Source organism: Apteryx mantelli, chromosome Z (genome assembly GCF_036417845.1).
Source record: "Apteryx mantelli isolate bAptMan1 chromosome Z, bAptMan1.hap1, whole genome shotgun sequence".
Classification (NCBI taxonomy): domain Eukaryota; kingdom Metazoa; phylum Chordata; class Aves; order Apterygiformes; family Apterygidae; genus Apteryx; species Apteryx mantelli.
In genome coordinates, this window is record NC_090020.1 from 22,374,172 (window position 1) to 22,399,039 (window position 24,868).

The window sequence follows — 24,868 nt, forward strand, 5'->3', positions numbered from 1 at the left end:
GTGGTAACTTCCTGTAATGGAATAGCTGTTTTACAAAGAAATGGCTCACTATGCCCTATGTTCACCATAGGAATGACAAATGATAAGATCTGACATTGCCAACCAAGATAGCAACAGTTCCTGGATCCAGGTGGGCAAAGGAAAAAACACATGGCTTCTTTCACTCCATCACCTTCCTTCAGAGAGAAAGGGTGGAGAATGATATGCCAATCTTTACCAAGCAGAGGACAAACGGGCAGTGACATTTAAACAGTAATTATCAGTATATGATACGAATACATAAACTCTACCCTTTATTATAACTTAAAATGAACATTCTCTCTTGTTAGCATTATTTGGCCCTTGATAATCCTTCAATTGTAAAACTAACATTTGTTAATGCAGGAAGTTCTACATTAAAAACAAAGCATTCAAAATTTTCATAAAAAGGAAATATGGGTCTGATATGGAGACAAGCCAAACTCCAGACTGATCTATAGCTATATAAAGTGAGACATCAGCATTTCCCAGTTTAGTGGCAGCCTGCATGACAGGCTGTGATTCACTTCCAAAATGCATGATTTGGTGGTTTGGAGCTATGCTTCCCAGGCCTTCAGGCCCCCAGCCCCCCATCCACCTACCCTGGGGCTGGAGGGGAGCCAGCAGAACAGGGGGGCCTGATACTCTGTGGCAGTTCGTCAGCTAAGAAATGGGGATCCCAAGAGACAGCTCCCCATTAAAGTGTCCAGGAGGTTCGGGCTCTCTCGCAAATAGCTGCCTATCAGCATCTCTCAATAGCTGCCTATGAATTCCCTGGCAATGGTCTGCTAGGCAATTTCTGACCAGGCCTAATCCTGGGATTAATTCATTTATGAATCCTAGTTTTGGAGAGTAAAGGAAATTAGCATGTACCTGTTCAAAAGTTGAATTATGACTGCACAATAGTGTTTTTGTAATAGAAAAGAAGTATCATCAAGTGGAAATATCTTCCACTGTGAGGCAAGGAGATGTCAACCTTGGGGACTCCCTTGTGACACAATACTGAACTGTTTTCAGAGATGTGTTTTTTACAGACAGTAGCCCCAGGGAAGGAGAAAGCAAAGCGGCAAGGATCAGGACTCCCTGGGAAACATTTTGAAGTAGGGCATGGTAGACAGAACAAGCATGTTGCCCCCTTTCTTCTTGTTCTTTCTCCCTGTGTGCTCTCAGTACTGAATTTTATTTCCTTTAAATACTAAGCAACATTACAGTGTGCCTTTCCTTCACTGAAAATGCTTTTATTAGATAGACTGATGGTGACTTGCTTGGGAACAACTTTGCTGACTATTCTGTGACTACTTATGGTATCCTAGCCCTACTGATAGCTGATGCGCTGTTTTGATCTCTTCTGGATAATTTTGTTTGAACTCATCCCTTGGTTTAAAATAGGAACATGTGGCTTACTTGCTCAACACTGGTTTCTCATCATTAACAGGAAAGACCTTTACTGAAATGGTTCTGAGGACTTTATGTTTCCCATCTGATAGCTGGATTGTAAAGCTGTCAGTGAGGTTTTCTGAGTCATCATGCATGTATATCAGCTTCATTCCTATGCAGGGAAAAAAAAGAGAGAGATATAGAGAGATACAGAAATTTATCTCCTTCAGAATCTCTCACATCATTTCCCGCTGTGTCCATCATCCTCCTTCCTTCTCCCGTCCACATGTGCCCTGGCCACAGCCACCTTGTTTCAGCTACCATAGGGTAAGCTTAGCAATCAGCAGCTGTTCATTAACCTTAATCACATACCTGTGACTCAAAGACACCAGCATGACCTGAGTAACAGATGACCTCCTTCACAAAAGAGTCTGCGTTGGTCTGAAAAACTAATGTTCCTTCTACTCTCCTCTTTCTGATTCATTTTAATAGGGGCCACAGGAGAGTGAGGCCATTAAGCAACACATGATAGTCTCAAGCAACACTTTTCTGTGCCTTAGATAATCCACAGGGAGCTCTGAACAAGCCTTGGGGAGGAAAGCTCGCCTTATGGCTATGGGCATGGGCAATCAGAAGATCTGAGCCGGAGCTTGTAAGGTCGTAAGAGAAAATTGGAGGACAGTCAAGATCAGGACTTGGAAAAGTTGAGTAATATAGGCTGGGGATATGATATTTTTGTATGTACTTTTGAAAGGTGGTATTAGACAGGCAGAGAGGAGTAAAATATTTCCTCAGGATTTTGAGGGCTGAACTGCATCTTGAGTGACAGGATCAAATCCATGTCCTCATTGATATCAGTAGATCCCATATTCCATTAAATGGCAACAGTATGGAAGAATCCACCATATTCTTGACAGTGTGACATGCACTTTTTAGTTACATCTTTGGAAAAGAGATTTGCCACTTCAAAGCAGTTTAACTGAACATGGTAAGCTATAGCATCCCAGTTGGTACCTTTATCATTTAGGACAATATTAAACCCAAGATTTCTCATGATCAGCTAATGTGTTTTTAAGTCGGTCTTGCCTTCTCTACTGTAGTTGCTGTCAAACATTTTAAAATATGTTTGCTGATATGTTGTAATATTCCTTTTGTTTTCTCAGGGCAGATGGCCTCCCTAGTCATATTACTACCCTTTCTGACATGCAGGCCTCTCAGGGTGAATTTATTGACAGTTCTTCAAGTCTTTAGACAACATTAGCATTAAACAGGATAATTTCTATTCTTAAACATTCTCTTGGAAATACACCTAAGGCAAGTGAATAAATAAGTGATGAAGGTTTCTTATTGTGCCACTCTGTCTGCTATGAATTATTAAAGGAATGAAAGACCTATGTCAAATGAATGCTACACCTACCATTCATAAGTAGCTCCATGGAAAACTCATGAACAAGAAGTTCATGGCTGTGATGATGAGTAATTAACTGTTTGTAGTGTAGAATATCATTGCCATGAACTCCATTAATGAGAAACCCATGCCAGGGCTTCTGCACAACACTGAATACCAAATGGTCCTGAGGCACATCCAGATCAACTGCATTGATAACAGAGAGATCCAGCTCTTTCATCTCACCCTCTTGAACCTGAACACAAATGAAAGAGGAAAAAAAATCAAATTTTCTACATAAAGAAAAACTGTAACATTTTAGCATGGTTTCCTATGTAGGCTATTTTTGTGTGGGAGTCTCTCTCTTCATTTTCTCTATCCCTTTCCAGTAGCTTTTGAAACAGGTACTGATTTCAATCAAGTTTAAGGGACACAGAGTAGTAAATGTTTGCAGCAATGAAAACAGAAGGCTAGATAAAGAGTTCATAAGTGCCCCAATTAATAGAAAAGCTTTTTCGGTAAGCAAACATCATAATAGCTGTTAGAGAATGCAGATGAGAAAGCCTTTTAAATACATAAGTATATATAAAAATATGTATATATCTGTTATATATGTATGAATTTATACACATACACACTTTTTTTTTTTAATAGGGTCTTTACAATGAGATAATCTCATGCTTCCTTAGCATGGTGGTCACAGAGCCATTACTTTTATTAAAAGCAGTGTCTTCAGAGAGAGGAGAGGCTATGCAAGGAACAAAAGTGACTCTAGAAAAAATTCCCAAAGGTTCTTGTAAAACCGGAAGAATAAAGAACCTCTTCCATTGTAGATTTTTTTTTTTGTTTAAAGGTTTGAACCTTTGTTTACTTAATTGCAAATTAGCAAGTGGAGCCATGCACAGCTTCAGTATCACTGAAGATCTGTTTTACAGGTTACCTGCAATTTAAATAGACTCTTTCCTGAACTATGCAGAACCGCACAAAGTAAGGGAAAGATGCAAAGGAACAGATGTCAGAACAATGCTCCAATTTATAGTAAAGAGTTTTTCTGGCATAAAATAATTCTATGACAAGCCTTTTATTTCTTTCCTTACAGAAATGTTTCTTGCTATGAATTCTGGGACTTCATCATTGGTTGGGTTGATCAGCACGAAAAATGGAGTCTCTGCTGAGTGATGCAGCCCATCAGTGACGTAAAGTACAAATTTGTCTGATGTTGGCTCAATCCGAATGTGCCTGGACTGTACATAGTTTATATTCAGGGCTTTCAGGTGTTTCAGCTGAAAGGATGCTAGAGATTTTAAAGAGATGATAAGTTAGCACAACTTCTACTCTGCCCTCTGGTCTTGCATACCATAAAATATCTGGAACTGTGTCTTTCTTCAAAGAACAAATCGCTTGGATTTTGTAGGTTATCAACAGTCATGTTTTCTGCTGCCTTATTGGGCATTGTAGCAAAAGGCACAAAAAGACCCTCCCCACTTCCAGTGTGCAAGTCCCAGCAGGATCCCAGTTTCAGAGCTCAAGGCAGGGGGAGGGAAGGGGCTGGTCCTTCCCTATTCCTGGGGTGCTCAGTTGGGAGGACCGATGAGAGGAGAGGTAGTGCTCAGCTTCCTCTTCTGCCAGGCACAAGGCAGCTCTGCAGACTGGTGGTTCAGAGGAGCAAGGCACTTGCCGGGCTCAGATGTCCCACTGCATGGGCTTCTGCAAGGGAGCGCAGGTTGCGCTCCCTTTCCCTGAAAGGAAAATACATCCTTTTGCTTCTTCTAGGGCGATGCAACTCTGTCCAGTATGCAGAACTGAATAAGAAGACCCAAATAGCAGATAGGAAAAGATCTTGGGTCTAAATAATGACATTGACCGTCATTTGATTGACAGTCCAAGAGACTGGGGGCAGAAAGGCTCACTCAGAAATGTCTCTCTCCAGCCTTACAGGCATTTCTCCAAAACAAAATCATTTTCAAAAGGAATCAGTGATTCTGGGTGTTCAGTTGGGGATACTGGTAAGAACTGGCAGTGTGACAGAACATGCCACAGCCCGTTCTGCTGAAGATGAAACTTTCTTGTGATACTTCAAGGTGGACATAGCAAAAGACCCAAGTCAACCACCATCTCCCTCACTTTTGTAATTTCACTTTAGAGACTAACACGGGACCCACACCTTTCAAATTCTCACCTACTAGTATTTTATTGACAAAAATATAAACATAACGTAAGGCTGGGGGGACCTGCCTAGGAAAATGAAGGGGGAGACAGAGCAAGTAGATTAATGTCTCATATTGTCATTTCTAATAGATTGCAGCTGGAATGTGTAAAACAGGAATAGAAACAGGAATAGCCTTGTTTACTCCAAGTGCCAATTCTCCACATTTGCAGAACTGCCGTCTCCCTTTGAATCCTCCTACACAGTCCCACCACTCTCATTTGCCAGCACCTGCTTTCCTCAATTAGCGCATATTAATGCATGCACCTGCAGCTACTTCAACACAGCCCACCACACCACCATCCCTGAGCCCTCTGTATTTCATCCACAGGCTTACCATATGTCATTAAGACTTACCTATACTTATACCAATGTTGCTCTTCTCAAACCCAGGAGAAGGCAGTATATTTTCAATGTAACCAAACTGGGGAGGAGAAACCAAGACAAACTCTAAGTCATCGGCAGCGGTATCAGGGTCAGTGGCAAACAAATGGTTAGCAGTAAGGGCTGCTGAGGAGCCCTCCTCCACCACAAACCTTGCACCTGCACACAAACAATGTGATAAGCATTACTGCTTATTTAGCTCAGCTTACTCTGGTATTTGTTAAAAAGAATTGAAATAATAACTGAAGGGGAAAATAACATGAATATCAACTCTACTTCTCATCATATAAGTAGAGGGAAAGGGGATTAGCAAATGATATTACTGTTAAGTCTTTAAGTATGGTTTATGTATTGCTCAAAATCAGTTGTTACCTCTGTTTGTCAGAGCATTAATTGCATGAGAGCTGTTACGAATTGCTCATAATGAACAATTTTTCATGCATCAGTGCTTAATTTCCCTGCTGGGACAATGCTTCATTTCCAGAACATTGCTTGGGTGATAGCCTGCAAATTACAAAACTATTCATACATATGTTTGAATATTCTCTGAGATACCTGACATATACTTGATGCCTACAAATAAATTATATTGAAAAAGAAAAAGATAGGCATATAGAAAGTATGCCTTTTATTAAGTATACTACAGATCTCCTTCAAAGCCAAGTAAATCAATATCACACAATGGCCTGTTGCTGAAATAAATACACATTATCAACACTCTTTCTTTTTTAATTGAGAATTTTTGATCCTGAAGGGTACTAGTAAAAATGTAGCTTCATATTTAATTAATTTGATCAGTTACATATATAGCCTAGATTTGTCTTTATTCACTAACAAGATTAAATGTAGGTACTATAAATATTCCCTCCCTTGAGGAAATAAGGGAGGAAATAAGGGCCAGAGTCTAAATTTCTGTTGTATACTTAACATGCAGAAGTAGACCTATATTTACAGTTATGTTTTTGTACAGTATAAACCTGAGAGCTGTCTGGATCTAAGTTCACATTTCAGGGCTGAGACATAGTTCAGTTTTACTCAGACAAAATTGACATGTGCAGTAACGTACATGTATAGATGGATGGGAGCAGATCTGAGCACCCTCCTCTGTAGCCACATGATTTAAGCATGCAGTTGAAGAGCCACAAGCAGTCACTCATATTAGCACCTGAATTTGGTGGTCACATGGTATTAGAAAAAGAAAAGTTATTTGATGGAAATTCTGATCTAAAAATTTTGTGTGCTGAGCTTCTCAGTTGACTCTTTCTGGTGCTAAAAAAAATTGAGCCTTTAGCCATTACAGTTCTGCATAGCACACATTATAATAATATGATACAGTGAGAGGAAGCTCTCACCAGTTATGATGGATGGCGGCTGGTTGTCCACTGGAAGTACAGTGATGTTAAGGTCAAATACTGGCAATGGATCATGAAGTGGAACTGGAGGAGGAAGAAGTCCATCATAACAGCAGTCATTTGCATCTGAGCCAGCTTTGCCATCAGAGACAACAAAGGTTAAGATCTCAAAGGAAGGAGTCAGGCCAATCTCCCCACCTGGAAAACATGTTGAGAAGTAATGTTTTGCAGTAGGGAACCAAAACTTCATGGAGACAAATCTTGTATCCTGCAAGGACAGACTGCAGTATTTGAATTCAGAAGACAAAGATAGACCAAAATAACAGCAAAATATAGAATACTTGGAGTTGGGCTGTTGTTTGGTTTGGGGGTTGTGTTTTTTTTTTTTAATTAACTGTAACCAGCTTTCTTCTATTCTAGAGTAAAAGAATGTAGAAAAGCATATAACTAAGACAATACTACTAAAAGTTGTAATATTGCTATTATAATATTATAATTTTCTATTGCAATAGTAATAAAATTACTAATAGACCTAATAATTCTATTCTGCGTAAAATGAGGAGTCTTCAAAACTTTATTTTGTCCAGGAAGGGAGTGTTTTACTGCACTCCTTCTCCAAGAATGTAGGAAGGGATCTTTCTTTTATTGATGTTCTCTCTATGGCAAGTCATAATGCCCATGTTCTTCCAGAAGACGTTTCTGCACAGCAAAAAGTGCATATATTCCTCTACATATATGTGCATATATGCCTCTGATCCCTATAAAATGGATGATAACAAGGGCTGTGCTTTGTTGCCATGCTATATATTACACCCATACGTAGTCACATTCAAAACACGGGCTGAAGCTGAGTGTCATGCAACAGGGCTAGCACAGGACTGGGGACTGCCACCCCTTGCAAGACGTGCCGGTGAGTGAGTGCATCCCAGCCTTGAGAAGTCCTGGAAGCCTGTGCCAATATGCTGCTTACAAAGGAAAGATAGTGACTCCCTGCCTCCCTCACAATATCTACTGGCAGCTCATTTAATGTGTGGAAATCTGGGAATGAAAAAGCACAGGCTTGGCAATGCACCCTTGAAGGTCAGCCTCTGCCCTTTATTGCTCTACATATCACTGTCATTAAAATAATGTTCCCAATGTGTTTAGGATGCTGAAGAAAAGTTTGTTATGGATGGCCATAATCAAGTACTTCCTTCTTCTCTCAAACACCAGCTGTTCATTTTAGACAGCCTCAAGTCTGAAAAGATCACCTCTGTTCTCTACACTAGCACACAATTGTAGATTAATTACAGAGAAAACCAGAAACTGAAAAAATCCTAAAGTTGTTATCATAGGTGTAGGGAAGGAATTTCTTTCAGTGCTAATGAAAGGACTGAGTAAGTAGGAAAGGGGGTTAACTGGCCCTTGATTTCAGTGAGTACTTAAAAATATATTTTGGGATTTTAAAGATAAAACCACAAAAGGACAACTTTTTAGTGCTGCTCTTCTCTTGACAGAAACCCGAACGCTGTTTTCTCTGTGGTACAGAAAGACTGTAAATTCCCCACTGGATGGACATCCATGTAGAGTGGAAAGGCTTGTGAGGAGTACCTCAGGTTGTTAGCAGTCTTCTGTTAAATCTCTGCATCCTTATTTACAGCATTATCTTATTTTATCTAAACACGCTTATGAAAAAAGGTTTAAGATATTTCTTAAAATGCCATGGAACAAACAAAAAAATCCTCTTTTGATCTTATTTTAATCCTAATTTTGCTGATAAAACGATATTTTATCAGCAGCTGTAAAAGATATCCTCCAGGATTACAATGCCTTCATATGCTTGTTCTGATAAAATTTTCTGTTCAGATAGGGATTTGGAGAACACATTAAAACATTTGGTAGTTGTATAGCAGCCTTATTTCAAAGACTACTCACTTTTTTTTCCCCCAGTTATAACAGATGTGCTTGCTCAGCAGTTCCTACCAAACTTCTACAAAGATTATATGGATTCAGGTTAAGATTTTCTGCCAAAACTATCTGACCACCTTTCAGTCTAATTCTGTCCTTATCTCGCTTACTTGTATGCTTGTATGTGACTAAGCCAGAGATGATATCAGCTTGGGAAAAACGATCCACAACAATGCCAGCTTGCCTCACTACCCCATGGTAGGGCTGGCGAACCAGCGTAAACATCAGCTTCATGTCATCGCTGTCTGCGTCTGTCGCACAAATGTACTCTGAGGAAAGGACCACTTCTTCACCCTCCAGGCAGTGTACGACAGGAATGAGGCCTGTTCGCATAACAGGTGGCTCATCATTCACAGGCAACACCTAATAAGAAAGAGGTTTAAAGATTTTTTAAATTTTTTGTTTCAGTGAAAAACTGTTGTTTTAAATATATTGTGTTCCAGACCAAACCAGCAACGCAGTGTCAGTGTTTGAGTACATTGAGCTCTCTCTGTGAACAAAATGAAACCAGCTGAGTTAGGGTCACTGTTAAAATTCAAAAACAAAAGTAAACCAAACTAAGCAGACTGTGAAAAGAAAATGGAAACCTAAAATCTTTTCACCTTTAGCTGCTAAGCAGTAAGAATAAGAAGTTTGCTTAGAAGAGTTCACTGCACAACTTTAACTTGACTGCATCTCTTTGACAGTGGAATTTATAGCTTGAGAAAGAAGAGGCTTTCCCTTCACTCCCCATGTTTAATTACAGAGACATTAACCCCAGACAGAAAAGCTCAAGCTAGAGCGAGCACAGATGCCTTTCAGTGAATGCAAGCCAAATTTGCTCTCAAATTTGCCACATAAACCCAACAGCTAGGCTGAAAAAAAAGCCTAACTAATCCATTATCTTCCAGTTTCCAAGGCAGAAGCCATGCTTTATCCTTTTCTACACAAGTAAATGCTCTCCAAAGTGTGCAGCACACTGACCTTGACCTGCAAGATGAACTCTACTGAGTGGATGCTGTCGGTGGCAGCAAAGAGGATATCATCAGTAAGTGTCTCAGAGCCGTCATGCTGATACCTGCAAGGATAAAGAGCTACAGTAATTTCACACAAAGATGTTGTGCTTTTTTGGTCCTGCCAGACCTCATGACTCCTTCCCAAAACAGAAAGCCAACCTCTGTACTGGGGCACTCATCTAGGACTTAGGGTTGTCAACAGAGTGTGTTTAGGGCTTGTGGGGTCTCCCATGTGAGGAAAGCCCCCAGCAAAAACAGGACATCATCTGGGAAAGAAATTTTTCTGAAGTTTTTTCATCTGTGTTCTGGTTGCTTGTGAGATGTCTACTAAATACATACTTTCTGCCTGTAGTAGATATATTCTTTGAATAACGGATAGAAACCAAGCCAGGGGAAGTCTAATTCTGCCTGCACATAAAAGTCAGCATCCTGTTCTCTCCACAAATACAGTAGCAAAATTTTCATCCTCTGGTTAATCAGTGGTTGATACAACTTTTCTTGCAGTCTAGATAAGTTTAATGAACACAAAAACTCCCTTAAAAGTAAAAAGCTGGCAACCATCGCCTTCTTTACAGGAGCTAGATGGCTGCACGCAGAATTTGCCTCCTCACCTGCATGAGGCGTTGTTTTAGGCAGAAACATCACCTCTGTACATCAGATGTGGTCCCTAGCTCCTTAGTCTGGCCATACAACAACTCAGTTTCTTCTGTGAGTTTGAGGCTCAGAAGCAATATTGGCCTGGAGTAGCTCTAACAGAGCCATGGGGCAATGAGTCTCTGCCCCTCGCCCCACGACACTACAGAGATTTCACTGGTTCAGCCAAGGAACTCAGCCACTGCAGGAGGAAAAGCCAGACACTTCTCTAACCTGACTGCCAGGGTGAACAGGTCCCCACAGGAAAACCTGTCACCTTCCTTCATGGGAACGCCATCCAGCTCCACCGCACCATGCTGTGGCTGTCTCCTCAGGAAGAGCAGGAGGTGCTCCCGTCTTGTGTCCACATCAGAGAGGTGAATGTGCCCCTCCGTGATGGGGCTCAGGCCACCCTCTTCCACTCTCAGATGGCTTGAGAACACCTGCCCGGAGGAGAAATGCTGAGCTGCTGTTTTCCACCGCACCTCTAAAAATACACTGAACAGGACAATTTCAATGTGCTCTAGAAATAGGATTTGTGAAATCTTAAAAGTCAGAATTCCAATGGCTACACGCCTCTGTCATGTGTTGGGAGGAACTCAGGCATCTACTAATAGTGGGCCCTAATACATAGATACTAGTCTCATTGAGGAAGGCTCCATGCCTTCAGAAATACCTAGAATATAGGCAACAAAAAAGAAGAGATTTAGGGCCTCTGAATTCAGCTCTCAGTTTACTTAGCACAAAAAATCACCTTGCACTTTCACCAGACTTTGTCTTCCACTTCAGTCCCACTGAAGCCTACATGCAAGACACTGAAACCCTGATACCAGGGAAGATTTATTTTTGACTTCATTTGGATCAGGACATCTCCTGGCATTTCTGTCCTTATTTAAGTTCTACTCAAAGCCATTTCTGAGTCCTTCACCCTCACCTTCACCATCACCCTACCTCTGGGGCTTGGTTGTCCACAGGAAGAATCGTAATATTGAAGCAGATCCCATACAAAGTGCCCCCATGCTGATTGCTGACAGAAAATATAAACTGGACTTGCTGAGGTTCAGGCCCAATGTCCTGCAGTGGGGGCATGTAGGCAACTTTCATATAATTCACAGCATGCTGCAAAAAATGAAGAGGGGTGCATGTAAGAAAAGAATGTAAGAATAGACATAATTCAGAACGTTACAGACCTTTTTCAACCTCTACTTAGAAGTTATCTGAACTGTCAAAATGAATCCCAGAAACTTTGCATCCACTCTTCAGTTACTTTCAATACCTTGAGTAATTGCATCTTTAGCTACATATCAGATAAGTACAGGTGCAAATAGTTAACCATGTGGAAACAAAAAATACAGGTACAATTTATAAGTGTTAACAGAGGCAGTGGCCTTACCTTCTGGGTGGAAAATGAGCCCTTTAAGAATGCTGCTCCCAGGGCCTTTTTTATACTTTGACTTTAAAATAAAGATTTCGTCCCAGAATAGCTTTAATACAACTTATTATAATATAATTTAACTTTAATATAACTTTAATATAATTTACATCTGTCTCCCAAAATAAAGGCAGGTGGGTGAAAGAGACTAAAACCATCAGCAAATCTTTCCATCTAGACACCCTTATCAGGCATGTGTTTAAAGACTGGTAAGCTCAGAGCCTCAGAGCTCTCATTATGATATTGCAAGTATGACCATTATGCAACCTTAACCATATAGCAGAGTATAAAACAGGGCACTTTACTAGTATTCATAACGAAGACATCTGTCCAACTATACAGGCATAAAAATTGAGCAACCAAATACTGCAGATGAACACATAAGCTGGTTCCAGATGACTGCAGCTGTCATCAGAGGTGCTGAGAAGAAACATTAAACTGGCAGGGATCTGGAAAACAGTCTTATTTCCACAATTTGTGCATTTTTTCCTTTATCTTAGTATTATGCTGGATCCAAATTCAGCCTACCATAAGCAAGTGCAGCCCCTGCTGGTTTCAGAAGGAAAGGTAGATTTGCATGTTCCAGAACTGAAGCATGATGGAAATCTGTTTTAAAAACTGGAATTGAATTAGCAAGGTTTTGAGCTTCTTAAGCAGAGCTAATGTGATAGCTCTGCATCCCACTTCACACCTCTTGTTTCTCTGCCAAGAACCAGCTGTCCTCTTGTAACTGCTTTTAGAAGTGCTTGGTACTAGTTATGGTGTCATGTAATGTAACCAACCTGAGTAAATGACCTCAGCGCAAGAGCGGCAGGATCCTTGACCAGTTTTGGGATGGTGTCCACCATAAACAGCTTCCCAGCATCTAAGTGGCTGCGCAAAAATACACATATTACATCCTGATTAGCAACACTTAAGAACAGGAAGAACAGTAATCATATAGCTGAATCTTACATTTTAAACTAACTTTCCATGCCCAACTGTGTTGAAAGGAAAGTCATTTTCTTTCTTCCGTTGTTATTATTCATTCAAACATGATCATAGAAAAATGATCACAAGAGATATTTTTCAGGATGATTATGAAAAATCATTACATACGTTACAATACAGGCACACTCTGGATTTTCTATAGGTATGCCCATGCACATCCCAGACATCAGCTTCAGTGCACCTGTGCTTGCCTGCACCACTGCAAGCCTAGCTCATCACACTCCTATTATTTACATACCTGCATTTATCTTTATGTAAAAAAAGAAATTCTTTCTATTTTTTATTCATCCTGTAAACTTCTCAAGTGAAGCAATTTCCACCAAGCCATCTTTGCAAAAGAAAACAGCAGTAGCCAGCAAACTTGTCAATCAAGTGCCTATTTTGACTGATAAATGTCCTTTGCTCTCAGCTACATACTGATTTTCTGTTGCTTTAGGTCAGAATTGCAAATACTGATCTTCAGTTTACACCATACAATGGTAGAAACTTAAGCTTTTCTATTTAGTAAATTGTTGCTGACACTGCCATGAATTTACCAAACAGTTAACAGCATCCGTGACTTGTAAACTGCTACTGCATGCGTTCATTGCATATCAGCAGTGCCCTCTGTAGCCCACTCTGCTCCACTCTGTTCTTTGGGCTCCTGATCCAGCCCTGGGGCTCCCTCATGATGCTGCAATAACGCTCACACAGCCTGGCTAGAGTTGTAGCACCTCATCCTCTCTGTCTGGGACAGCCCCAGATCAGCTCCTGGTCTACCAGTTAAGAAAGCTGCTGTGACATACTCAGGGCTATAGAGGATCCAAAGGGCTACTGTAAAATACACATCAAACAAATGGAAAGAAAAGGTGCCAGGTGTTTTTCTCATTCTTTCTTGTTAACTGCGCAGTATTGTGCATTATTCTGTTGCTCTTGGTTCTGACTCACACTTTATTATCAACAGGAAAGTTGCATCCAGCTATTGTCACCTGCTCCTTAGGCAGACAGCTGAAGAACCAAAGACACAAGCCTGCTAGTGCCTTCCTCTTACATGGGGCATCACCCCATCCCACCTGGAGGGTTCAGTGTGTTACACCTACCTGTGTCTACAAAAGAAAAATGGGGAAGAGGTTATGGTGTACGTGAGTTCCCTTTCTTGTTCTTCCACATCTATGAAGTGGAGATGTTTCTTAGTTAGATGAGCAATCTCAGTCTCCTTAACAACCAGGTGACGAGTCACTCCTGGGACTTCCCGGGGTAGCTGATCATCCACAGGGATAATGTGCACCATCAGCACCTAAAACCAGGAAAAAGTAAAATCAGCAGCCATTCCTCTCAAGAAGAGGGTATCCAAGCAATTGCTTACAAGCAGGTATGCAAAGAAAATAGATCACTTGAATATGACACATAGGATATACATGTCATACCAATACCATATCATAAATACAAAGGTAGCAGAAATATACAACCGGTTAAATGCTGAGTTCAAGTATCTTAGCAGTGTACCATTAAATTAAAAGCAAAGTTCAATTCAGTATGTTCAGGTCCTGGGTGAAATGAATAGTCTCACTTCTAATCTGTTTGGTCTGTTTGTACCATCTCAGAACCTGATATGTATTTGACATTTCATTTACACTGTGAGAAAAAGTCTTTGAGAACTGACAGTATTTTTCTGACAGAGAGAGTAAACCAGAATGAAAAATAAGTCTGAAGAAGAGATGGGCAACAGAAGAGAATATAAGAATAGACATAATTCAACAGAAAGATAGGCAACATAAGAGATCTTGGTTTAATGTTAAGGCTTGCCAGAAGGTATAAAATCATTAGCCATTTGAAAAAGAAATGCAGCACCCTACCAAAGATAGTTCAGTGTCATACCTGTGGTTCTGACAGATTGGGAGGGTCATGGCTATCACACAAGACAAACTCAAGGGAATCTTCAAATATTTCTCCTCCCAAATGATGATAATAAATTATTCCATTAAATAGGTCCCTCTGAAGGAAAGTACTGACAGGATACCCTGTTGAATTAAAGAATATATCTTCTATTGAACAGTGTATGATTTTAATTATTAGTAAAAATTATCCACTAGCTATGCAAGTAACGAGTGAAGCATAACCAGTGAACCCTTTTTCACCTTAACAAGGGCAAACCCTTTGAAATGTTCTCATTGTCTCACACATTTCCTGAAGATCATAAACTCCCTTATATCCATGTCACCTAACAATTACTCAAAAAATGAAGCAACACAGCAAATTGGCCTATGTATCTGTGCAGAATACAAAGGAGAACTGCAGAAGTGCTAGTGACCTCTGAAATCTCACGTGGGGATTTCTGAGTTCAGTTAAATGGAAGGAGGGCTTCCTTCATCTTTTAGCATCACCAGTGTCATCTTCTAGCTTTGAACTTGTCAGGGATCCTTGCAAGTAAAATGGTTCCTGACAAGTCCAACTTCTCTGCTGGAAAAAGCAGAGTAGAGAAATAGGTTCAGAATGGAAGAATTAGAGGATAAATTGTGTTCACAGGCATAGTTGTCCTAGTGGAAACAGAGACCAACAGTAACTAACGACAGGGATTCACACTGTAACAACAGAAATTCAAGTTTAGCCTTGCCATGACTATTCACAGCCCAGATAAGTCCAATTGTTACATTTAATGAGATTAAAAAATAAGAGGTAAAAAAAGTGTTGTACTGTAAATGTGTTTCATTACCTATCAGGTTTGGTCCTGGTTTCTTCATGATTTCTCCAGCATGCGGTGGCTTGGTAATATTAAATAGTATGTAATCATCACTGGAGTCCATGTCAGAGGCTTGAAGCATGGAGCCCTGGATCAGGATTGTCTGTCCTTCATGAACTTCAATTATCACATTGCTGATAAGAAATGGAGGGCTGTCGTCTTTAGGAAGGATATTGATTGGAAATTTATGGCGAATACTGTGGGGGCCATCAAAAATCCTAAACACCACAAAATCCTTGGTAGAGTCACTGTCATCGTGGTGGTAGTAAACAGCTCCAGCCTGAATGTCAGAGACTGTGAACATGAATCCTTTCCCTCCTGTCAAAGCAATGGGAGAAGATGTGTCAAAAATGTGTAATTCAGCCAAGAAGAGAAGCCTTCTACCAATATGAATTTTATTAAGTGAGAGAGAAGGACAACGCACTTCTAATTAGAAACATCAAACACCCACCACCGCGAGCGGCTCTGCCACTTGCTGGGCTTCAGCTTCTGCCCTGGCTGGCTGTGCTGGCCCACAGTGATGCCAGGCTCTCCGGGAGCCCAGCCTCCGTAACACAGCGAACACCACAGAGCTTTCTTGTAAAGTTATGGGAGGGCGACCACACAAACAGCTGAACTCCGTGGCAGTAGTTTCCTGAAACAGAACTTACTTCTGAATAGTTTCTGTCTTTTCACCACCACTCTAGGTATCGTCTTCACCTTTTCTTTAAATACTTGCTTTATGTCTCGAGGCTGTGCATTTTATTTAAATAGATTTAAACTATCAAAAAATCCAGCATCTGGAGTGGCAGCTTCTTCCCACCCACTCACCTGAGTAGCAGAGTGAGTTTTTATACTGAAACATTTTCTCAGAGAGAGCAGCTCTGTGCTGACTCATGACAATACAATGCCAAACTAGTAATAATGAAAGTGAAGAAGGCTAATGAATTAGAAGTTTGATTTAATTCCTACTCTTTGTGAAATGCAAAATAAAATCAAATAGCTTAAGGAGGAAGAGTTAGATCTTTAAGTGCTTTCCTTTTCTTTGTCTTCAAAGTAAAAAAGAAAAAGAATGTTGAATGATTGAATGATGAATGATTTTATGCAGGTCATTTTTGAGCCAAAGAGTATTATTAGTTTCCTAACACATCACTATTAACTTTCTCAAAAGAGTCATACAAACAAATTGTAAAGGTCATGCTTTTGAATGTGAACAAGCCCCATTTTTGCTCTTAAAGTATTGTAGCTACTTATTTGAATTTCCTTCAGTAAGCCTTTAAAAAGCGCGATTTGACAACCATCCTTGTATTAAATATTATTTCTATACAAAGTCCAGCTTTGACTTGATTTACTGAGAGATTAAAGCGGATTTCAGGTCCAAAGTTTGAACTCTGCCTGAAGATAAACCTTTAAATCTGCCAGTGAATAACAACCATATCTAAATGTTGTTTATATTTTCCAAGAAATCAAAATCACTCAACATTCCTTATCATCTTCAATATGTAAGAAGCAAAATAAATTCATTGCATTTGGCCTAAGTCATGTCTGTGAAGGAATTCTATGAAGGCATAACTGATTACTTTAATATTTATCTTTTGGATATAAACGAATAATAAGAAAATAAAAATTCATATACAAAATTTTAAAATGCCGTTTTAATTTCCATTCTATTATAACATGGCTGTAGTAAAGGAAGCCAGTCAGCAGAGGGAGCACAAGCTACCTTAACGAGCCCATCTTTAAATACTCACTACTTATATTGCAACACGACAAAAGACCTTATCCAGGTAGCTTTGGCCAAACCAAACCCGAGGCTACTTTTGTCTGAAATTCTACACAAGCATCTTGTAACCAGACACCACACATTACTTGGGTTCTTCTTCTGTTTAATGGTGGGCTTTTTAATTGCAAATAGGAAAGGGAGTAAGGTGAAGAAACAGCTTTTGGAGAAGAGGATAGGAGAGGTAAAACAAAAACCAGCTTGCTGCTTTTCCCTGTTAATCTACTTGATTGGTTTAATGAGATGACAATTTCCCTACAGTTGTGATTTTGCTGTGCACACTGGAGATGAAATTTGCAGAAGAAACACTCTCATGCCTAGGTTTTCATATTTTCTTTGAGCACCACAAAGCAATATAAATCTGCACCTTCCTCATTTCAGAAGTGCCGCATTCCCAGTGCTGACTTGCAGGGAGTTACCACCCATCCTCATTTACCCGTTGGGAGACACAGCAGAGTTGGGCCTGCTGCCCACAGTTACCAGCTGCATTAGCTCACTTGGGCTGAATTCTTCTCCAATGCAACAAATAAGAACCAATTTCAATTTCAAACGAAAATACAAGCACTTCAGTAGTGTGTAGGCAGCATGCCAGACCTACAAGTATTTAGACATTTAAAGATGTAGGTAGCATAAACAAACTGTTTGCAGAAATATCTTAAGTTATGCAACTAACTTTCTTTATGAGGTTATGAACCTTTGAAATTTTTACTATGCATCCAGCTATTTCTTCGTGCAGCTTTATTCCTTAGTAAATCCAGCTCTTACGCTGGCTCCCTAGCAAGGAGTGACATATGACAGACTCTATCAATGCCTTACTGCATGCTGTGTTATCGTAGCTGGTTCTCACTAGAAAATGTGTTTCCAGTCCCTCAAGCTGAAACGATGATTTACCTCTCACTGTGAGCCGCCCATGCTGCAAGCCATCTACTGTCACCAAGCGAACATTTTGGATGTCGTCATTATCTACAATTTGGAAGTGTTCCCATGTGATCGGTCGGGATTGCCCTTCCAGGAGGTTGAGGCCTGCAAAGAGCAGAGTACAATTTCATCACAATATCTGTGACATTCAAGGGTATCGGTGTCCTCTTTTAAAGTCTTTTTGCAGTCAGGAAAAAAAGCATATTTAATTCCGTCTACATGCATGCATGTGGCAGACATTTCAAGAATAGCAAAGCTTGATATCAGCCTTCCTTCTGGCATCTTTACTTTACACAGCTGCCTGTTAGGGTCTTTTCATAGAAGAAAAATATAATCTGTTTCCCAATTATCTGACAGACCAGCTGGGCACATTTATGGACATTTACACAAACTGAAGTCTCACAATGTGTGAAACTGGGCAACTCAACTTCTTTAGTGAATTTGTATTTGAAAAATATAGCGATGTTCATGGCAGAGGACAGGATTGCTTCTTTTTACTCAGGCAGTCATTTCAGGTGGGGTTTCTCTGGGAGGGATGAGGTCTCTTCTCAACTCCTCCCCTTTTCCACTGGAAAGAGGATATACTTTCTCTGGTGTCAACTTCAGATGTCTGGCTTCATTCCTGTCCCCTTTATTATGATTTCTAGTATACCTTTGGCCTTTGACAAGTAAGTATCTCTGTACATTTCATTCTAGGCTGAACTGCCCTCCCTCTCTCTGGGAGAGATTATTAGCATTATTAGGCTGTTTGACTGAATCTGAATTAGCCTTAACCCTGTGAGGTTTCTAGGCTTTGAACTGCTGGGGGCATATCATGCCCTACAGTCCCAAGTGGTGGCCCCAGCACAGATCTGCACAAGTCCACTTCTTATGTACTGTGCTGAGGGCTTTTTTTCTCTTGCATGGTATTAGACACCATCTGATGCACATTTTTCATGCACTCTTTAACTCTTGTACTTTCTTGTTCCACTTTTCATCAGTTCCCAGCCTTCCTTTGCCAAACCACTTTCCACTGCTTTACCACCTCATTTTCCCCTTCAGTGGTGTCTTGAATGAGTATCTCCTACAGTTCATGACTCTTTGTCCTTTTTCTAGTTGTTCATTCTTACAGACTTCCACTTTCAGCAATACTTACCAGTCTTTATCTTTCCAGCTACCCTACTACATCTATGCCATTAAATATTTCTCTTTACTTTTATACTCTTCTATGTTCAAGTTCATTCTTCAAGAAAATGCTGTATACAAAAACTCTGATTTTCCTGCACTCCCTTTTTCTTTATTTTTCATTACAGTTAAAACTTAACGTTTCTTCCAGATACTGTAGCATGATCACACCAAAAGGAATAAAGGGAAAAATTAAATCTTCACTCCCTCAGTTAATGCTCCTCAAACTCCAGGCATAGATCTGAATTTTAGAGTTTTTGTCAAATGTCGGTGTCCACAGTGTTATACAAAATTCTGTAGCAAAAAAAAATGAAGAAAAGAAATCTCACCTGTATTCCATGAAACCCGAGGAGCATTTGTATCTGTTGTTCTGATAGAAAGATGCACAGTGATTGGTAAACTCCTTTCAAAATAGAAGTCATGTACCTCAAACTCCACCTGTTGTGAAAACAGACATACTATTTATTGAAAAAAAAGAGACTGAAAATAAGTTGTACCTTCAAAACATATATAGTCTGCTTTTATCTGAAAGATAAATCTTTGGAGTTTTAAGGTCTTCCAATAATGCATTAACAATTGCAACTCAATTTAGCTTGTTAAAATTGCCCTTGAGGTTCTGTTCTAAATTAAATATCTGTCTTCTGTTTTCTTCACAGTGAGCTATAGGAAAGGTAGTTTGCAAGGTGTATAAATTAACAGAAAAGATGAATATTTTCAGTGGTGCTTGGGGAACGATTAGTACAGCAATTAGTATAGGGCTTTGTTATTGTAATAATGATGGGAGGAGGGGTATTTCCTATTTTTCTTTGCATATGTAAGAACAAAAAGAAAATTACAAGAGAAAAGATAGAAAAAAGAAGACTGGCACAGGAAAAAAAAAAAAGAAAATGTCAAACTCCTGAATTTCCTGGGAATTCCTGAATCTACATTCAAACAATGCCAAACGCAGAGCAGAGGAAAGGCACTTAAAAAGTAGACACTTTGATAGGATGACTGCTCCTGATATTAAGGCAACAGCAGGAAAGGAGGTTCCTGTGACAGCTGAGGTTAAAAAAGACAAACCCTGTCAGCATCCAGTACCAAAATGTTTTACTGTGTGAACCAATTGCTATGCTTCCCAGTCTACCTTTTCTCCAGAAAATCAATTGCTCTGATCTTTTGTCTATTCAGACAATCTCATTACTGTAGTACCAACCATTTTGTTTGGTTTTGGTTCTCTGTATTACTTCACTGTCTCATCAGCTTTAATTCCAACATATTCATAGTCTCTTTTAACTCATTTATCTTCCTCCCATTTCTCCTTTTTATGGCTGTTGCTTATTCCTCAGACCACTGGCACACCACCCAACTCCACAAAATATCTAGTAGTACTAGTTACTAGAAAATATAAAATAACACTATACGCAGAGTAGGAGGCATTCACTTTCAGCACTCTGTGGCAGATCTGAAGGGAGAAATATTACTAGCAGCAAACACAGAAAAGGTAGAAGTGGTCCTCAGTTCCTTTACATAAAACCTTAATGTATCCTTGCAACCTTGGTCTAATAGATTGGCACTGTTTATTTACTCACTTATTTACTACAGATTCTACAGGCACTGGCCTGTTCTCGTAATTTGCCTCATATTTTCTATGTTAGTGGCATACTTTTACTACTCTTAGCAGCTGCTGCTAGGAATCCCTTAATTTTATCTCTTCACCATCATCACCTCAGTAGGCTGCAAGAACAAATGGCAATCCTGGCATTTAGCTGGTGCATCTTCCACCACCTTAAACATGTGCCCTGTCTGCAGGGCAGAGTGATCAGTGGAGTCACATAAGGCAACAGGCTAAGTGGATTGGTCCTTTGAAAGGCTCTTGGGTAGGAGGTGGCACTACAAGTGGCATTATTCCCCACATTTAAAAAAAAAAGGAAGAAACAAGGAAACACTGTTCAGATATTCTCAAACAGAAGAGAGAGAAAAGAGAGATCTTTCAGTGCAAAGAAATTACTTAAGTATTGAACAACACCAAAAAAAATCTGATTTGAGTTAGACAGGTAAGATGTTGAGTTATAAGAGAAAGTGGTATCTTCTGCCTCAGTTCCTGCCTTGCATCTAACTAGAAAAACATCATTTTGCTGAAAAATATCTATTACAAAAAAATGCATTTATTTACAATTTACTGAATCTCAAGGAGATAGAGAATACCATATGACCATACAGTACACTGTTACCTCATAATTCCTCCTCTCTGTGTGGCTGTTATTTGGAGGCTGATAAGCCACAAGCATGTCACTGACATCTTTCCATGTGAAGGAGCCAATCGGTTTTGTGTGGTCTGATAGATGAGTGATGAAGCCCTGTGGAGGTGGCTTGGTAATGTTGAATACCAGCAGGGGCTTCAGTGTTTCATTGTCTTCAGCATCAACAGTTGTGGTTGTTATGGGAGTTAAAATAAATTGGTCTACTTCCAGGCTGAACTTTGCCGAAAGGGCAGCTTTGGGGATTTGGTTGGGAATAGCACCTTTAATCTGAACAGGAAGCCATGCATACTCAGTCTACAATAGGGAAAAAAGGAGAAAACCAAAAGGACAAAGTGAAGCAAACAAATTCCATTTCCATTACCTTCACATAACTAATTAAGGTACATGTTAAAACTATAAATTATTTTGGAAAGAAAAATTGAAGCATCTTAATGAGAAAACGCCTAAAGTAAATTATTTAGACATCAGGAGAAGGTCTTCCATGTTTGTTTGTTTTATTTGTGTCCTTAATTTTGGGCTGAAATAACTTGCTTAATTTGATGTGAGTTTCATATAAAAATTTACCTGACAGAAATATGCACATTGGTCATTAATTATTATTAACTGAAAATGTTCACACAACTCTTACCGTATTCATTAGTATATATGTTGAAGTCTGTGCAGATCATGTTCTATAAAAAAGGTGGAATTGCGCCAGAATTACTTTTGCTTTCAGACTAAACTACTTATGATTGCAAGTAAACAGCTAAAGGTGTTTTGCTGTAGCCATTATGGTCTAAGCATAGAGGTAGGACAAAATCTGGTGAGGAGATAACGTGTTTAATTTGTCCAGCTGGCAAAACTATAAAAATTAAACAAACTTTCACACCTGCTAGCTCTCTTCAGATGTGAAAAGGAGAAGCAGATTTCAAATTCTGGAAGACCAGGAAGACAATCAGATATTGTAATGTTGTGTAAAATTCTACCTTGTGCAAAGTTTTGCTTCTAATGTCTGTGAGATCAAGTCTGACAGGAATATAGTCGGTGTCAGGCGAGGGAGGGTCAAGGTGCTGATATCGGATCCCCATCCTCAGAAACTCTTCACAGCTCATTTTTGTGTTGTGAATTGCTCCCTGTCCTGGCATGCAGTTCCCACTTCTGCACGGCTGGCCCAGGCTGTGCTCTGTAACCCAACAGAAACAGTAGTAAAATATTTGAGCAGAAACCAACACAAGAAGCCTGTTCGTGCAGCAAAATTAAACCTGATGAAAAGTCAGTATGGTAACACTTAGGTCTCCTTCCTCCTTAACTCTTCCTGCAGGACTTTGCTTTTAACCGAGCTCTTTCAGCTCCAACCTGCCTTGGTCCCTGGGGAGGTGTTTGAGGGAAGACCTCCCTCAAACGCCTCCCTCTAGTGCTTCTGCTGAGTTTTGGCACTTCCAAAGCCGTCAGAGTGGTCTGCCTGTCTCAGAGCCAACGATGCTTCCAATTTTGGAAGTACTGACCATCTGAAGTCTGCACTGGGCCCCACACAAACTTCACGTCCCTTTCAGTTTCCCAGATAGCTCAAGCCGTCCATCAAACTTTGCATTGCCCACAGCACCTTTGACAGCTCTTAAGCAGCGTGTATGAAGCAATCTGTGCAGCAGACTTAGTCTGCACGCTCTCCCTGAACGTGTTAATACGAACTACTGAGGCACATCATACTAGAACCAGGGAAGAAGGTCTGTGGCTCGTCTCCACGAGGCTGCTCTCGCTGCCCTTCCCCAACGATAAGCTGGCCATGAGCAGGCAGGTGCATTTCCGAAGAGGCTATGGTGATGGTGCAATCCAAGTTTATCTTCCTGTCGTAGTCAAAAGTGAGGACATTCTTGTTGATCACCCTGGACAGACCGTAGTACTCAGGGACCTCCAGAGCATGGGTGCGCATTTTGATGATATTACAGTCTGGTTCAAGTAACTGCACATGGAGGACGAATGTTTCTGCAAATGTTTTATTTTCTGTAAATCTGCAGGTGATAGAAGAAAACAAACTCTACTTCATTCTGTCACTTTCTGTGGGCATTGTCATCACTTTCTAACCTGAATTACTTAAACCCCTTTCCCACGAGTGCCCTCAGACCCCAGATCTCCAGAGACCAAGAGGTGCAGGGCACTGCTGCTCGCTTTCTCGTACCTGTAAAGAAGGTGTCTATGTGAAGGAAGAGGCTCTTCGCTGTGTATCCCCTGGGTCTGTGTCCCCTGTCCCAGCACAGCAGAGAACATACTGTGCTGTGTAAGTACTGCTGTCACTTTCAATAATAAAAAGGAAAATCACTGCCTTTCGGTAATAAGCCAGCAATAAATTATATTTATTAATACCAAAAAAACAGTATCAGAGCATATCTGATATATATCGTGACAAACAATTCTACAAACAGATGGTCAGTTGTCAATTAATGATGCTTCTACTGAATCTAGTTATTATAAATACTAATAGAACATGATTTTACCATGCAAAATGATCTGCTTGTTTTTCCTGAGAACAGTTGTGTTACTAGTAACAACAAAATCTGATGCTGCAGTGCTGCTTACCTGTACAGCCTGAGCATGACACTGTCCTCATCTAAAAGCGGACAGCCGTTGTGAGTATATTTGACTTCATGAGGAAGGAAGTGACAGTCAAACACCTACGAAGGAGAAAGGAAAGAGAAGTAAAACACTGGCAAGAGTGTTAACTTCACAGCTTCTGCTCCAGTTCTCTGACAGTCAGAAATGTGTCAGACTGAGGGAACTGTTAATTTGCTGTTTATTTCTATGCATAGGTATGGAGCCGGTTCTCAGTGCCTTGGAGAGAGAGACCAAAGCAGCCACAGTAACATGGGGCTGTTGGCACTCTGCAATTAGAAAGGGAACGGGCATATAAATGTGATTTTCAGGCACCTTGGTCACTCCTCTCTCCCCCAGTTGAACGAATAGTTTGAGCACACACTGCTCTACCACTGCAGTCAGTGGATTTATGGATGCATTTGCAATCAGTGGCAGAGATGCGGTGGATCTAAGCAGCCAGTAACTCCCACAGTATACCTCTGCATTTAATAAGTTTTAACCTTGTTCATGGCTGTAGCTTGATTATACAGTAAATCCTGTTCTAAGGCTACTACTACTGGACCAGAAATGTATGATCCTCTGAAACTGCTCTATGGGAAAATTTGCTAGCTCAAATTTACTAGATTTTTTGGAAGGTTAAGTTGCACCAGCAGCTCTTTACCTGATCAGATGTCATCTCTCTCTCTGCCATTACAACATCCAGCCCCAATGTTAGTGTAATCCCAGGGTATAAAAGCAAGCAGAAACTCTATACTATGTCCTCTGGCTAATTCAAA

The 24,868-nt window shown here is 40.2% G+C and overlaps 1 protein-coding gene across 13 annotated transcripts in view; it reads right to left on the minus strand.

Moving 5' to 3' along the window:
- Nucleotides 1-24,868, minus strand: part of FREM1 (FRAS1 related extracellular matrix 1) — a 77,759-nt gene that overhangs the window by 36,552 nt on the left and 16,339 nt on the right. For 4 of the 13 annotated variants that reach the window (XR_010886815.1, XR_010886814.1, XR_010886813.1 and 1 more), the window contains exons 1-18: nucleotides 24,078-24,164; nucleotides 22,490-22,686; nucleotides 21,495-21,818; nucleotides 19,611-19,719; nucleotides 18,091-18,222; nucleotides 15,414-15,758; nucleotides 14,579-14,721; nucleotides 13,801-13,997; nucleotides 12,514-12,604; nucleotides 11,251-11,418; nucleotides 10,534-10,742; nucleotides 9,635-9,728; nucleotides 8,782-9,034; nucleotides 6,725-6,922; nucleotides 5,346-5,531; nucleotides 3,880-4,076; nucleotides 2,813-3,038; nucleotides 1,423-1,567 (exon numbers count right to left, since the gene is read on the minus strand). Coding sequence is in view for 4 of the 13 variants with exons in the window: in XM_067315205.1 (XP_067171306.1) it covers nucleotides 1,423-1,567; nucleotides 2,813-3,038; nucleotides 3,880-4,076; nucleotides 5,346-5,531; nucleotides 6,725-6,922; nucleotides 8,782-9,034; nucleotides 9,635-9,728; nucleotides 10,534-10,742; nucleotides 11,251-11,418; nucleotides 12,514-12,604; nucleotides 13,801-13,997; nucleotides 14,579-14,721; nucleotides 15,414-15,758; nucleotides 18,091-18,222; nucleotides 19,611-19,719; nucleotides 21,495-21,818; nucleotides 22,490-22,686; nucleotides 24,078-24,108 (3,245 nt within the window). In the remaining 9 variants the exon portion in view is untranslated. Of the gene's footprint in view, nucleotides 1-1,422; nucleotides 1,568-2,812; nucleotides 3,039-3,879; nucleotides 4,077-5,345; nucleotides 5,532-6,724; nucleotides 6,923-8,781; nucleotides 9,035-9,634; nucleotides 9,729-10,533; nucleotides 10,743-11,250; nucleotides 11,419-12,513; nucleotides 12,605-13,800; nucleotides 13,998-14,578; nucleotides 14,722-15,413; nucleotides 15,759-18,090; nucleotides 18,223-19,610; nucleotides 19,720-21,494; nucleotides 21,819-22,489; nucleotides 22,687-23,210; nucleotides 23,513-24,077; nucleotides 24,173-24,868 lie in introns of those variants that run through there. The other 9 variants (XR_010886812.1, XR_010886811.1, XR_010886810.1 and 6 more) reach the window with 4 other exon arrangements.